We start from the raw sequence: 14,351 nt of genomic DNA on the forward strand, positions 1-14,351 counted from the left end.
ACGAGAGTCTATTTCTCGCATCCTCTCCTAACTCACTCTAGTGTTTGATAATTCAGTATGAATGTCTTTCTTTCGTTTTTAATTCTTCCCTGAGAGTATGTTCCTTGATTTTAGAGAGAGATGAGGGGGCAGGAGTGGGGAGGAGAGAAGCACCAATGTGAGAGAGAAACATCGACTGGTTCCCCCTGCACGCACCCCGCCCGGGGGATCGAACCCGCAACTTTTCGGTGCACGGGACGATGCTCCAAGCACCTGGGCCACCCAGGCAGGGCTGAATTTCCTTGTTTAGACCTAACACATTCTTGCCCGTGTTTTCAATCTATGATAAAAATGTTCCCAGCCTTTTCTCCCCCTCCTCTTAATGCCACAGGTCTCACTCAACTCACTAGATTGGAATATATTCGTTATTAACAAATATGATTGTAAGGGAACATGAAAAAGGAAAGAAACAACAACAAAACAACCACCACGAATCGATTTCTATGAGGTTCCCAGAACCGGCAAATCCCCAGAGACAGGAAACAGGATAGAGGTGAGCCAGCGGACACCACCGGCTGAGGGACGGGGACTCGGCGTGTGGTGGGGACGCAGCTGCAGTTTGGGGGGACGAGGACATTCTGGGGACAGATGTGGCCGTGGCTGCACAGTGACGTGGCTGTGCTTCTGGCCACTGAACCGTGCACACGGAAATGGGTACGATGGCGAATTTTATGTCACGCGATGGATGTCACCATAATGAAAAAGAATGTTCTGAGTGAGCTACATCCTAAGAAAATGTGCTGATTATCTTTTCCTCTAGAGCGATGTGCTTTTCCGCTACCCAGGTATTTCCCGTAAATGATTTTTACACTAGTCATTAAAGTCAGATTAGCCAATACAACTTCACAAAAAAAAAATACAAAAAGAGAAAGGCAGATTATAAAAACAAACCTTTTCAAAATAAAGAAAAATAAGGTATTATGTAATATATTTCAATGTTCTTTCTCTGTCTATTGGTCATCACGGCAAACTTAAAGATGGAAAACCTTCCAGTTTAAACTGATAAAAATAAATGTAATTCTCCATCCTGACTCCTGCCCCATAGTAATGCTTGTTCCTTTACCACAGATAAATCAGAACATGTTCCCTAGTGACTTCAAATCCGTCCCTTTGAAATACAGGTTCGAAGTGTTTAATTGGTACCCAGAGTGGTCACGGGACTAACGGCTATATTCACGAAGGCGATATGGTCCAAAGGTTTCTTACCATGTCCACACCAACAAAATAGCCTAAGCTCTCCTTTCCCGGCAGAACATCGCAGAATATCACCGTTCCCGACTCTACCGTTTCTCCGACCTTCAGAGAAACCCTGGAGTTGATCTCCAGGGGGGGCAGCTCCGCCTGCGCCGCGTCCCCGGGGCCCGCATAGTCACTCTCCAGTCCATTGTCCTCGTCTCCCAGGACCTCTAGCTTGTCCAGCGCCACAAACACTCCACAGTCTTCATCGCACTGAAAAAGCTGCTTTCCTTGATACACCCCGTCAGTGAAACCTTGGCCACGACCTTCTTCCTAGTTTTTTTTTTTAAAGAAAAAAGAAAGATTGATAGATAGATAGATAGATGGATGGATAAAGATGACCCATAAGAAAAAAAAATATCCACTCTGGGGATTTCAGGGAAATCGCTGACAAAATTCTAAATGACACATATAAGAAATACAATGTAATTATTAGGAGTTGTTACTGGATTTAGAGTGTTTTGAGAAAATAAGGAAGAAGCTGCATCTGATGCTGAAATAAAATTACTTGAGAATTTCATATCATAATTCCACTGCGAGAGAGCTGGGCTGAACCCTACATTGTCATTTTGAAAAATAATTGAGCCATAAAAAGGACAGTGGACTCCACAGTAACAGTACCACGTGATCCATTTATTGAGCACATGCTACGTGCCAGCCACCATGCTAACTCCGGAATCGGCGCATCACGCCAGCCCCACGGGGCATGTCATAGTGCCACGGCCTTAAGGTCTGGGGGAAGCTGGTGTCGGGAAGTAGCCAGGTTCGGTAAGCTGGTAACCCGCTAGCAACTGACACAGCTGGGATTCAAATCTACAACTGGTTTACCGTCACTGCTTTAGAAAGTTAGATCAAGAAGCAAACCAGGACTGAAATTCTCTTTGCAAGAATGTCAAAATGTAACTTGACGTTTAAGTTCTGGGGAATTAATATTAAATTTGAAAACCTATCACGAGTTCTTAGTTCTCTTTTCGGTAGAAATAAATTACGAGATGACTTTCACATGTAGTAACAACTATCAGTCAAGTTTAAACTGCTGCAACTTAGTAAGAAAAAAAATCTATCCAAACTCCATCACTGCATAGCTCCCAGTAAGAAAAACTGAGAAAACTATAGATGACAATGCCACAAGATAAGGAAGTTTTGTGATGTGCTTAATTAGTTCACAATCCGTCTGGTTCCTATCGAACACAGGCACATTTATAATTTCTAAGATGTTCAAGTTCTTCCATAATGACATGATCTGTTTGTACTTCCTACTGTCGGAGGCGGCTGTTAAAGCTTCCCATGCAGTATTTATTGCATCATCTCAGTGTGTCACTAGAAGGTAAATTCCCAGGATTAGAAAGAGTAAAAATTTTGGAAAACTTCTGGGAACACACCTGATACTTAAAGAGGGGGGAACGCACGCGCACACACACACACACACACACACACACGCATGCACGCATGCATGCAGCGCCCGCTGAAACGGTTTACCGGACATACCAGCAGTTCTACTCCAAAGAATATGCCCGACACCGTCCGCTCGGCTAGCAGGGGCCCGCGGAAGCGCACGACCCCCCGGAACTTCTCCTCCCCGGGCCTCAGCTGCACCTTCACGTGGCAGCCCACGTCCACCTGCAGGCCTTTACTCAGTCTGCTTCGGTTTTTAAACAGGCTCAGCCTCTCTTCGCAATTGGTGATGGCCAAAAGCAGCTCCGTGAACTTCTCGTTGATTTCCACCACGTCCTTCTCGTCAACGAAGAGGACCGCGTGCGGCTGCTCCAGGATCTTCAAGCCGATCTGACTCTTCTTGCTCTTGGCCGGGCCCCGTGCGTGGCCCACGGCCCGGTCCTGCAGGTACTGCCCTATGCTCCCCTTGGGCACCTTGAGGAGCTTCTGGGTCTGCTTGTCGGTGACGCTGCACTCCTGCAGGAGCAAGTAAAAAATCCGCTCTTCCCAGTAGGCCGAAGGAACTTTTTCTTGGCTCCATAAGCCTGAACTCATTGTGACGTGAACGCCAAAATATTAACTCAGAGAAAGGGGAACAGAGGCGTCTGTGGTGAGACCGCAGGAGGGAAATTCACCGAGAGTCCCGGGGCCGGTTTCCGGCCAGCTGACGTCCATGCTGGGCAGCGCCGGGGGCGCGGCGCCTGCAGGAGAAGCAGAGAGAGACTCTTCACTCCGCAGGCTGAGAGAGACCCGGCCCGGGGACTGCGCACCCTCATTCGTGCGGCCGGTGGAAGCACGCACGCACGCAAAACACTCCCCCAAAAAATATCCGAAATGGTGGGAAGACACATGTTACTTGTATCTGCTGTAGTTTTACATACTTAATTAAGGAGATCGATTGTGAGGCCTCTTCAAAGACAATAGGATAATGTTGTCTTCAAGGCAATGAAGCCTGTCAGATCAAGTTCTAAGTCCAAGGCAACTTTATGTACACGTTTTTAAACCTTAAAAAGTGACATTTTAAAGACATCCTGCCTAACTTAAATGGATGAGCAGATGTATTTGGACAAAAACCACATGAATCAAAAAGGCTACTAATTCTGTATGTACGCCTAGTTTAAATAAAAAGTTATCCATTGTAACTATTATCTTACACATCTTTTATCAATAAAATATCATAAAATCACATTCTGAGCCATAATTCATTTATCTATGTGCCATATTTTGAGAATGGAACATTTTATCTGTTTCATTTCCTTAATCTTGTACGTTTTGTCCTTTGGTAAATGTTAGTCATATTAATTCTAGCTATCGTTCAATTTCTCACAATCGCAAATATCAGATGTGGTAAATCTGATTATATTAAAGACACTTGAAAAAATTAATTCTGTAGCTATCAAAACTTAACAAGGAAATACAGCCATACAGTATCAAATATAAAATTATTTTTACACCACAGTTTCAACTACGTATACTGGCGAGGAATACACAAATGATGATTTTCAGTTTCAAATTTCCACTTAAAATTCTTTGAGAATGCTCATCTCTCACAGTTAAAATGGCCCCCCCAACCCTACTTTGACAGCCGCAAACGACACAATTTCATGAATTTGAATGAAGACTTTAGTTCGTTATTGTAATCGTCTTACTGAGAACAACAGTTCCTATCTGCCCTCTGCTACGTGAAGGTGGCTACGTGGCCTCCGAGCCCGGTTTCCACTCCACCCTTCTCCGGGGGTGTCCGCTTCCCTCGCTCCGGGTAACGGCACCTGCCAGCGACCTGCCGACAGCGCCGTCCTGCTGCCGTTTTGTCCTCGGAATTAAACAATAAATGCCCTGAAAACTAAAGAACCAGATGTTTTGTTTAATCACTTAATGATTAAATAATCTGGCCCATCTATACCCGGGGTGACACTTCTTTTAGAATGCGTTGTAGGAGCATGAGGCTTTCCAGGCGGGGAGTGTTCAAAAGCCTGTCCCCCACGGGCCAGCATGCGCCATGCAGACCACCCACGGCGGGGCAGAGTCCGCCCCCACCCCCAACCGACCTCAGACCGGCACCACTGCGCTGCCCGGGCAGCCAGGAGGAGGCAGGGCGGAGCGGGCATCAGGCGTTTCTCTCCCTTTCCACCCCCCCCCTCTTTTTCCCCGGGTGTTTGTCTTAATTCCACTTGAGGGCACTGTCTGCTTCAGCAGGAACGGAGCCCGAGTGCATCTGCCACTTACGTAAGACACCTGTGGCCGCCCCATCCGGGCACACGTAAACAAAGCCGCTACGAGGGCGACCCCAACAGCCCCCGAGCCCCAGATTTGCCTCTCCCCCTTTACAGTACCAGCATGAACCGCTTGTCATTTCTGTCTAAAATCCTTCTGCTATGTGTTTCAACGAGGAAATAGCACTCTTTTTCCTGACCATCGAATTATCCTCATGAACATAAACGATTCTCTGTGACTCTCAAGGGGCGGAGGTGCTCGTCCCTTCGCTGGAAGGCTTCGGCTGGTGCCCCTGGGCCCGCCACCCACCCGTGTAGGACAGCCTGTCTCCCCTCGCCATAGGCCACTTCCTGTGGTTCCCCGCAGCGCCTCAGGCCTCTCTTACCACTGCTGCTTTCCAGCCGGCTGCTTCTAGTCCCTTCTGAGAAGCCAGGTGATGAAATGTGTCTGCGTGCTTAAAAAAAAAACAAGCAAAACCACCCTGAACGGGTCTTTCGGGCCTCAAGCACCCCGGCTCCCCTGCACGGGCGGGCGCCTGATAGCACCGCACAGGAATGCTCAAGGGGCCCCTCCCGGGCGCGACTCCTGGGAGCCATGGTGCAGGGATTCAACTCGGTGGCTCCCAGGAGGCCGCGGTGGCCAAAAAAGCAATCTCTACAAAAGTGAGTGGTTGTTTTGTTCTTTTTAAAATGTACTAAAATATCTGGGGCCAGAACAAATTGCTTTGAAGTATAGCCATTGGGTTTTGAAGAGAAATTATTTTTTAATTCCTGAAAATTATACCTTCGAATAGTAAAACCAAGAACTCCTTTGAGTCATAGTAATTATTACACGCCAACAATACCTACTGTTGTTCTCTAGCCCAGCAACCCACGGGCATCTCAGATGAAACCATGAGTGCCGATGAGCTGTGACCCAGACAAAACTAAATTACTACGTGAATGCATCAGAACACTATCCTTTAAGCAAATGTGACTACAAAAGCGTTCCCCAAGAGCACTTTAAGAGACAGTCCCCGGGAAGACTGGATATGGCCGCTCTGGTTTACCAAGAGGCCGGGCGCGATCTCACGGCCGGTATCGGGAAGCACGTTCTATCAGGGAGCGTGTTTCGCCGCAAACGGCAGGCGCGGGAGCTGTTCTCCGACGTGCGTCCGCGCCAGGGGCGTCAGCTCAGACTTGGTACCAGGATGGGCCACGTTAGGAAATCAGAGCAGCCCAAGCAAAAGCTATAAGATACCTCAAAAGCATCATCCAAAAATGACAAGGATGCGGTCAGTCCCCTTTTACAAAGAATATGTTAAGAAAGAACAGGTTAGAAACTGTCGCATTAAAAATGGATTCTCTTCTTTGCAACTGATAATTAGAGCATGCACATTGGGGGAACTTTATAGCTCCAGTCTAGAGTTACACGAGATGAAACATTTAATGATCTTTCATATCTCGATCTAACAGCATTACCGCAGAAACATGTTACTAGGAAGACTTTCTGTCTCTTTAGAAAGAAGATAATGCCAACATTCTTCTCTCCCGGGATATCCGGAACAGTTCAATTAAGTCTTAGGAAACCCAAGCAGTAAAGACGGAGTCCAGACTACGTGGAAAAGATTTCAGCCTCGTGAGCAATGAGTTTCTTTATCACTCGAGAAGGTCTGTCCGTTTGTTTAGTGTTTGTATGCACTCGGCGCAGTGTTAGATGCTGAAAACCACAGGCTGTAAAGTATGGAAGCCTTCGCCGTGTTCTCCCGCTACCTTTCAGGCCTGATTGTTTAAAAACTGCCTCTAACAGGCACTTCACTTTATGAGTTAATACATCACAAATGATTCACCTAGATAACATCGTACTTATTTCAGGCCGGAAAACTGAGTGGCGGTGACTATCCTGAGAGTGACTGTTAAGTACTATGAATGGAGATTACTAAGGAACCGGAACACAAAAATGTAGTTAACCCTAAAGCTGCATTGATTAGAAGGCCTTTCTTTTTGACAACATTCAAGATGAGAAACGGCTCAGGGTCACAAAGATTTGAAAATCTATCTGGTTATCTGAGCTGGCCGAGAGTCTGAATCCGGAGTGAAGGAGCACTTAATTGTGTTCAAACAAAGTCATGAAACCAAGACGAGGGTTCGGAGACACAAATATGTATCAGTTTCCTTTTGATGCAATAAAGAGATGAGTAAGAAGTTCTATACGAAAGTAGTAAAGGTCAGACTGCCCCGTTCTGAAAGGTAACGTACCCGCCGGCCACTACAGCTGACCCACCGCAGCTACCTGACACTCGCAATGACTAACTCGCCCGGAAGGCACAGCCGCTTTGATTCTCAAGTCATCGTGTTATATTTGTTCCAAGAACTTCATCAAAGAAAACACAGCGGATCTAATTTCAGAACAGTCTGCAACTCCTGAGACATCTGGATTTCATCTTGGACCCCCACAAGGCTCTCTAAATCCTAATACAAATCACAATACTAAAATACTGCCCCCAAGATACATGGCAAAGAGGTAGGAAGGTCAGGGTGAATACAAAGGAAAGAAGACAACGAGACTTATTCCAAATGCTTCTGGAGAGCTAGAATAATTACCATTTTAAGAAAGAGCATCTCTCGTTAAAAGAACAAGTTATATTCCTAAACAGCTAAGGAATAGAAATACGGAGGTTTGAGGATGAGAAAAGAGACGTTCAGCTTTGATTTTCCTCGTGGATTCACTCGTGACCCAAGAGGGCAGGTCTTCAGTCCCTGAAACCAGCGGGATTGATCAGGGTGAAAAAAAAAGGCCTGGCGCCCGCACCTGCACACTTAGAGAAAAACAAGGACGTCTGCTGTCCCGCCAGGGCCAACGCGGCCACTGCACTTCCGGGCTGTGAGTCCCAAACCCCGGCCTGACCGTCTGCGGCATTCAGGACGCGGGAAACGAATGAGTGACTTGGCGGACCCCAGTGAGAACAGTGCAAGCCGAGATTCCATGGCCTCATTCTCACTGCTTAAGTGATTCAAGCTTCTTGCAGGTTAAAAGGAAAAAGAGAGAAAGGAAGTATTTTCATGCTTTTTACCTAATTCTCTGGAAAGTAATCATTCTAATTCAGAACGATGTCATGGTCCATTTTTACACGTCTTCATTGTCTCATACATACAAAAGAAATAATAAATATTTCAATTATGAAAACAACTTGCGTGAGGTTCATTTGAAACCGGCTTCCGAGATCCTCGCACCTGCCTGCTGCCCATAAATTCTGTCCAACCACTGAAAAGACCTCAACAAGTTTAAAATCTTCCTGTGACAAAAACCTAACGGTCTGATGAACAGGATAATTACTCCTTTCTCTCGTCTTGTACTAACGGTGTCCTCAAATCAAACAAAATCACCGTTCAGGCAGGGCAGACCACACTGCTGCTGAGTGTTTGCTGTTTTATGTAACAGGGGCCCTGGCCTTACCAGCTCTTCACCAGAGTCACCACCCAAAGGCAGGCTTCTCCACGAGAACACTGGGAAAATGTGCAGCCGAACATTAGAAAATGTTCTGAGTGTTAAAAAAACATTCGCAGCACGTAAACTTCCACAAGAATTTCCAGCAAATCATTTCCTCCTAATACTGTTCTAGTTCAAATCCACCCACCACCCAGTGGGGAACTGGCAGCTACACGCTTAGGGCCATTCAGCCTACTTGGGACATGAGGGGGTGGGCAGAAAACCACAACTTGAATGAACACCCTCTCTCAAGGCCTGGATTTTTCACCTGGAGTCACTGGCTGCAAAAGGGACAATCACATTAAGATCCCCATTAGCCCCAATTCAAAGGCAAGGCAGCGCAAGAGCCTCGGCTAAGGGCGCAACTTCCCTCCCAGGGAGCCCAGAGAGCGGAGGGGGCAGGGACGATGGCGGCTGGCAGACTGAAGGGCTCGGTGGCTGGAAGATGACAACCGCTCTAAAACATACAGACGCCAGGGGCGGAATAGAAAAGATGCCAAGGGTGTGAATAATCGGGCAGCTGACCCAGCTGAACTCGGCAGATCGCTAAAACAACCACGAAGAAAAGCAAAAGGAACAAAAAGGAAAGCGTACCTTGCTTCAGCGGAGCGCACCTTACCCCTAAGGAACTCCGGGCTGTGTCACAACCATCCTCACCCGAGAAAGGGGGAAACTGAAAGAAAAAGCAGAACACGCCATTAGGGAGGCCTGAACCCTGACTGCTCTTCCTGGGCGGAAGCCAGCACCGCGGGATCGATATGCCCCACCGCGCACAGGTGACATGTTACAGCCTGGGGCTCCCGATACCACCCCCGGTGGTCAGAAGCTGGCCGCCCGCCCGTGCCTCAGTTTCCCCACTTGTAAATACAGGGCCGAAGGGCAAGAGGATTTCCTGCGCTGCTCCCACCCCAAGTCCTGTCTTCTCCAGAGGTCCCGGCAGCGGCGACCAAGCTCCCACCACTCCGGAGCCGCTCGGGAACGCCTGGGGGTGGGGTGGGGGGCGGGGAAGACCTGGGCTAGGGGAAGCCCGGGCTGACGTCAGCGAGCTCAGCTCCCCGTGGACTCGATCGGCTCGGGGCCGAGGCAACTAACGGGCCAACGCGGAGGGCCCCACGGCCACAGCGGCGGCTGGAGTCTCCCTGAGGCCGGGGAGGGGTGCCCGAGGTACCTGGTCGCCTGCCGCTCGCTGGTTCGCTCGCCTGCTATCTCACTCACCTCGGGCGGCGGGGCGTCTTCCCTGCCCCTGCCTCGTTAGCCCGTGTCTCCGACCACTGCCTGCGCCCCAAGCCCACCGCCCTGGTATTTACCTTCGACTCGCAGCCCACGCGCAGCCAAACCTGCTACCTGGGCCCGCCCCCACCTGCCCCGCCTCCCGAACCACATGAGGGGGAGGGTGAGAGCGGGGGCGGAGGGGCAACCGCCGCACTAGCCAATCACAGCTAGAGTTGCGTTCTTGCGCACTCTCTGATTGGGTCACCCGGTGACAGACCTTCCTCCAATGGCTGCCTGCCCGGAGAGGACTGTAGGGACTTTCCGCTCTGTCAAGCTCGGTGGAGCCAAAGGGAAAGCCGAGGGGAGCGGGGGAAGCAAAGGAAGATGGGGGCGGGGAACTCTGATGATTGGGCGGAAGACTGGATGCCGCATCGCCATTGGCTGGCACCAGAGTCGGGGCGGGGCACCGTGCTTCCCCTGCTCCACCTCCCATGCCGGGATCCTGGGTGTAGGCTTAGCTGTCAAAACTCGCGCAGGCTGAGTTTGGGGCTGTGTTGGGGAGCAGTCCAGAGGAGAACTGGGGGTAGAACTTCAGGATCGCGGGGAAAAGCAACACGTTAGAATGAAACCGGAATCCTTTGTGCTTTCAATAAGGAGCTGCGTAGCATGGGGAACTTACAACCACGCTGAACTTCGAGGTCCTCATCTGTAAAGTGGAGATAATCTCATCACTTGCCTTGCAAGGATTGCTGTGAAATACCTTGTGGAAAGTTCCTGACGCACAGCAGGCGCTCGGTCGCATCAGATCTCTTTCTCTCCTTCGGATTCAGCCTGGGACCCCTGCTGCTTCTGAGCGGCGGTAGTCACCTATCCCTGGCCAGAGGGAGGTCTCCCTAGGGTGGTGAAAAAGGGATTTCCAGACACCGCCTCACTCAACTCTGCACCCCTGGCCACCAGCCAGGACTCGGGGTGTAGTTAAGGATCTTTCAATTAGAAGGGAGGTTTGTGATTCCCAAAAGTGCTCAAAATATTTAAGGAAGTGCTTTTTATAATCAGTCCCAGAGCCTTGCAGCATGCTTTGCTGCACTGGATACTCCTGTTAATTAATTCTTTCTCCTTTGACATTTTAAGTACCAATTATAGGAGAAGGTGATTAATAGTGAGGAAGGAAGAGGGGGGTGTGTGTATGTGTACTTAATCATGAGAGGGGGAAATTTCCCCAGTGGAAAGTGATATCTCTGAAGATCTGGGGAATTTAAACCAGTGAGTACATTTCTGAAAAAGTCACATGAGTGATTACTAACAGTGCAGTAAACAGGTCACCCCCGTCCCTTGCCATATGCACTCAGAATGAAATGGGCATCTTTTGAAAACCTACGCTTCAGTCCATGCGTGTCCCTCCCTAGTCCGTCCTTACCTTGTTTCTCAAGCATCATGGCCGCACTGCATAGAAAGCAATAACATGGGACACAGTCCTGGCTCACAGTGTGGCCTTAGGTGACACCGGTCTCCTTCTAGATCTAGATTCTCCAACAAAGTGGTAGGAATCAGACGTCCCAGCCTGGCTGTCTGGGAGAAGAAACCAGCCTGAAGACTCTTTCTGCTAGACCCATACAGAGGGGAGCGGGAGGAGGAGGAGTGGAAAGAGAAAGCAGAGTGGGAGAGAAAGGTGTTGAGTCCTTGTGGGCGGGGCTGGCACTCTCGCCTTCTCCCTCTGCCACACCCCATCATCACTCCCTATTATTCCCCCTGGCACACTTTTATTTACGTCAACCGCCAGCCCTGAGGCATTTGAGTCGGCTGTCCCTAGCCTGGGACATCCTGGCGAACTCCATGATGATGCGTTTGGTGCTGCTGGCCCCTCTGCTTCAGCCCTGCTTTCTTCCCCACCAGCCGCGGTCAGATCCCTGGCTCAGTCCTCCTGTCACACGTCCCCTGAATCATACGGTGTCAGGGCCTGGCTTCCTCTGAGAGATACTCTTGCGAGCCAGGCCCGATACTCGGGGCTTATCTCAATGCCCATCTCCGGTGGATTGGTAATGGCTGCCTAGAACACGGTGTTGAAAGCAACTCTGATGCTGCATTCAGGCTCGCAGGGATGTGACAGGGATCGGTAGTGCAGTGCCATTATTCGCAGTCCTTGATAAGCTGGCCTCGCCTTTTACAGATGGAAGATTGAGGTTCCAAGAGGGAAAATAACTTGCACCCGGTCACCCCCCCAAGAGATGAGCTGAGCCTCTGCTTCTCCTGATTTCAAGCCAGGGCTCTTTCCGCCTCTGTCGAAATAAACTCTGCTGCTGAAATACCCACCCTCTCTGCCTTCCAACTCCTCCCCCAGTTTAAGGCCCAGCCCAAGTCCACCGTCTCCGAAGGGTCTTTGCCGACGGCTCCAGGCCCTGCTGATCACCTCTGTCTATCTTGCACTTACCCAACCGACGGTGACCAGGAGACAGGGCAGCTACCAGGCAGAGGACTCCTTGCCCTCTGGCAAGGAAGGCGCCCCCTAAGTAATTACATGATCAATTATTGCTGAGGTTAGCATGAGTCTCAGAAGGCAAAGTGCTCGCACACACAGAAAAGGCCACTGGGCACTGGGGGAAAGCCTGTTGGAGAAAGTCCCCTTTCTGATGAGGGAGGAAGGTGACTGGCAGTCGGGGACGAGGGGGGGCCACCAGGTAAAGGGAACAGGAATGCGGGTGACGTGTGGAAGGAACTGCTAGAGGCAAAGAACAAGAAGGGGTGGGTGCAAAAGGGCCACAGCAGGTGTGGGTCTTGGTCCAAGAGCAGTGGGACCCCTCAGAGGGGCTCTAAGCAGGATGGGTGACTGTGTTTCTAAACTGTCTTGCATGGTTCTCTTATTGCATGGGGCGGGGGACCAGCAGGAGGTCTTTGAGTTAAATGGAGCTCTTTCCCGGAGCTGGGGACCTCTTGGTAGCCTGCCAGGCACATAGGACTTCGAGTAGCATCTAGTGAGGACTCCACGAACCTCAGCAGCGTGGTTATTCATTACACACCCCCCGTGCTTCCCCAGTGGGTATCACAGGCCACTTCCCACTCCCGGCCTCACCAGATTCAGCGCGTGTGTCCCACTGCCCACTCGGCACCTCCAATGCCACACAGCCTCAAGTGAACTCCCGCCATTCCCCGGTCCACTGCGACCCTCTGCCTCCCATCTCAGAAAAAGGCCATTTCCAGCCGCTCACCCAGCCTCCCGTGGTCCGGCCGTTTCCCAGCCCTGCTGTGAACAGGTGCATGCAGAATGAACTCTGGACCACAGTGCCACGCGGACCAGGCATCCCCCCAAGCAAAGATGCTGTACCCCACTTTCTCCATGATTCCCAGCGAGGTTGGTGTTTCAATCAAGGGAAGAGCTGAAGGTCTGCCGTGTCAGCAACGGCCCCCTCTCAGTGCCCCTCTAAGTCCTAGGCCACTCGGCGAGCAGGAGCTCTGGGTGCGACTGAGCATTCTGTCTGCGGGCTTCTACTCCGGTCACCTAAATGCGCTTTTTGATAAGATACAAGGATTACTTTAATCGTCTTTAAACTCATCCCGCTGCACTATCACTCCGCGCTGTCCTATGGGAGCTATTTGCCGTTATCAGTGACAACATGATTTCGGTGGGACTTGGAAGACACACACGGAGGGAAAAGGGGTCCAGTGCTATCCAATGGGAATCCCATTCTGAGCAGTAGCCACATCGGCAACAATCCCGCGTCCCAGGAAACCTTCCTCCCTTAGGAAGGGACACTGAGGGTGCTGGGGGAAAGGAGATTCATTATCACAATCTGCCCCCACTTCTATTTTCTGCCCCCTGTAAGTAGGGTGGGTACTCCGTCCATTCAACACATATTTGAGCACCTATGACGCGCTGGGCACCGTCTAGACTCTGAGGACGCTGCAGTGGGCTGCGTCCCTGTTCTCCTGGAGGAGACGTGCTAGGGGACGGAAGAAACAGAGGGACGTGAGTCGCTTTTGCTGAGAAAGACTGTAGCAAGCAGGGCAGGGGAGAAGAGAGTCATAGTGCCTGCTGTTTCAGGTGGGCAGTTCCTGGAAGGGCTCCCCGAATGAGGGGACGTTGGAACAAAGACCTGAAGGAAACAAGGAAGCCACCCTCCGTCCAGGAAAGAGGGTTTCCTTAAGAGGAAAGAGGCAGGTGCAAAGTTCTGGAAGCAGTGGCGTGCTCGGTTAGCGTCATCAAGGAACGGCCAAGCAGCCGTGTGGCTGGAGCGCAGAGAACGGGCAGGGGGGAGGCCGGGGAGGGGGGGAGAATGTAGGGGTGGGCCAGGCATGCACGAGACCTTGGCTTTCACCCTGCACCAGACGGGAAGCCCTGGAGGGTTTAGACCAGGGCAGGGGCTGGCCTCATTTTTATTTTAACGGGCTCACTCTAAGGGGGGAGGGCAGAGGCAGGGAGACCAGTCAGGAGACTGATGCAGCAAGGGAGTCAAGGGGGCCCCCAAGGAGCCCCATGTTTCCTGGGGGTGGGGGGCAGAACGGTTGAGGAGGAGGGGAGTGAGACTACAAATAAAGGGGATGCCGATCTCCCGTAGGAAGGGTGTTCGGGGTGAATGACGAGGGGAGGGGGTGCGACGCCTGGGAGGCTGGATTTGTGAATTGTCTGGGCAGCAATGACAGGTGGGGTGAAATTTAGAGCAAAACAAAAAGGGGGAGGGAGCCCAACACCTTGGATTGCCAGTCTGCACAGCTGCAGTCCCTCCCTGGCGGGGGGAAACGTCATTCATAACCTT

The 14,351-nt window shown here is 50.7% G+C and overlaps 1 protein-coding gene across 9 annotated transcripts in view; it reads right to left on the reverse strand.

The window, feature by feature from the left end:
• CYLD (CYLD lysine 63 deubiquitinase) overlaps positions 1 to 9,776 on the reverse strand; it is a 32,078-nt gene extending 22,302 nt beyond the window's left edge. For 2 of the 9 annotated variants that reach the window (XM_045818573.1, XM_045818565.1), the window contains exons 1-4: positions 9,699 to 9,775; positions 8,986 to 9,064; positions 2,764 to 3,410; positions 1,246 to 1,548 (exon numbers count right to left, since the gene is read on the reverse strand). In XM_045818573.1, the coding sequence (XP_045674529.1) occupies positions 1,246 to 1,548; positions 2,764 to 3,264 (804 nt within the window). In that variant the 5' untranslated portion in view covers positions 3,265 to 3,410; positions 8,986 to 9,064; positions 9,699 to 9,775. Of the gene's footprint in view, positions 1 to 1,245; positions 1,549 to 2,763; positions 3,411 to 4,358; positions 4,553 to 5,308; positions 5,378 to 8,985; positions 9,065 to 9,298; positions 9,321 to 9,559 lie in introns of those variants that run through there. The other 7 variants (XM_045818572.1, XM_045818570.1, XM_045818569.1 and 4 more) reach the window with 7 other exon arrangements.
• Between the last annotated feature and the right edge of the window lie 4,575 nt (positions 9,777 to 14,351).

This window comes from Phyllostomus hastatus, unplaced genomic scaffold (genome assembly GCF_019186645.2).
Source record: "Phyllostomus hastatus isolate PE091 unplaced genomic scaffold, TTU_PhHast_1.1 phas_scaffold_345, whole genome shotgun sequence".
NCBI classification, from domain to species: Eukaryota; Metazoa; Chordata; class Mammalia; order Chiroptera; family Phyllostomidae; genus Phyllostomus; species Phyllostomus hastatus.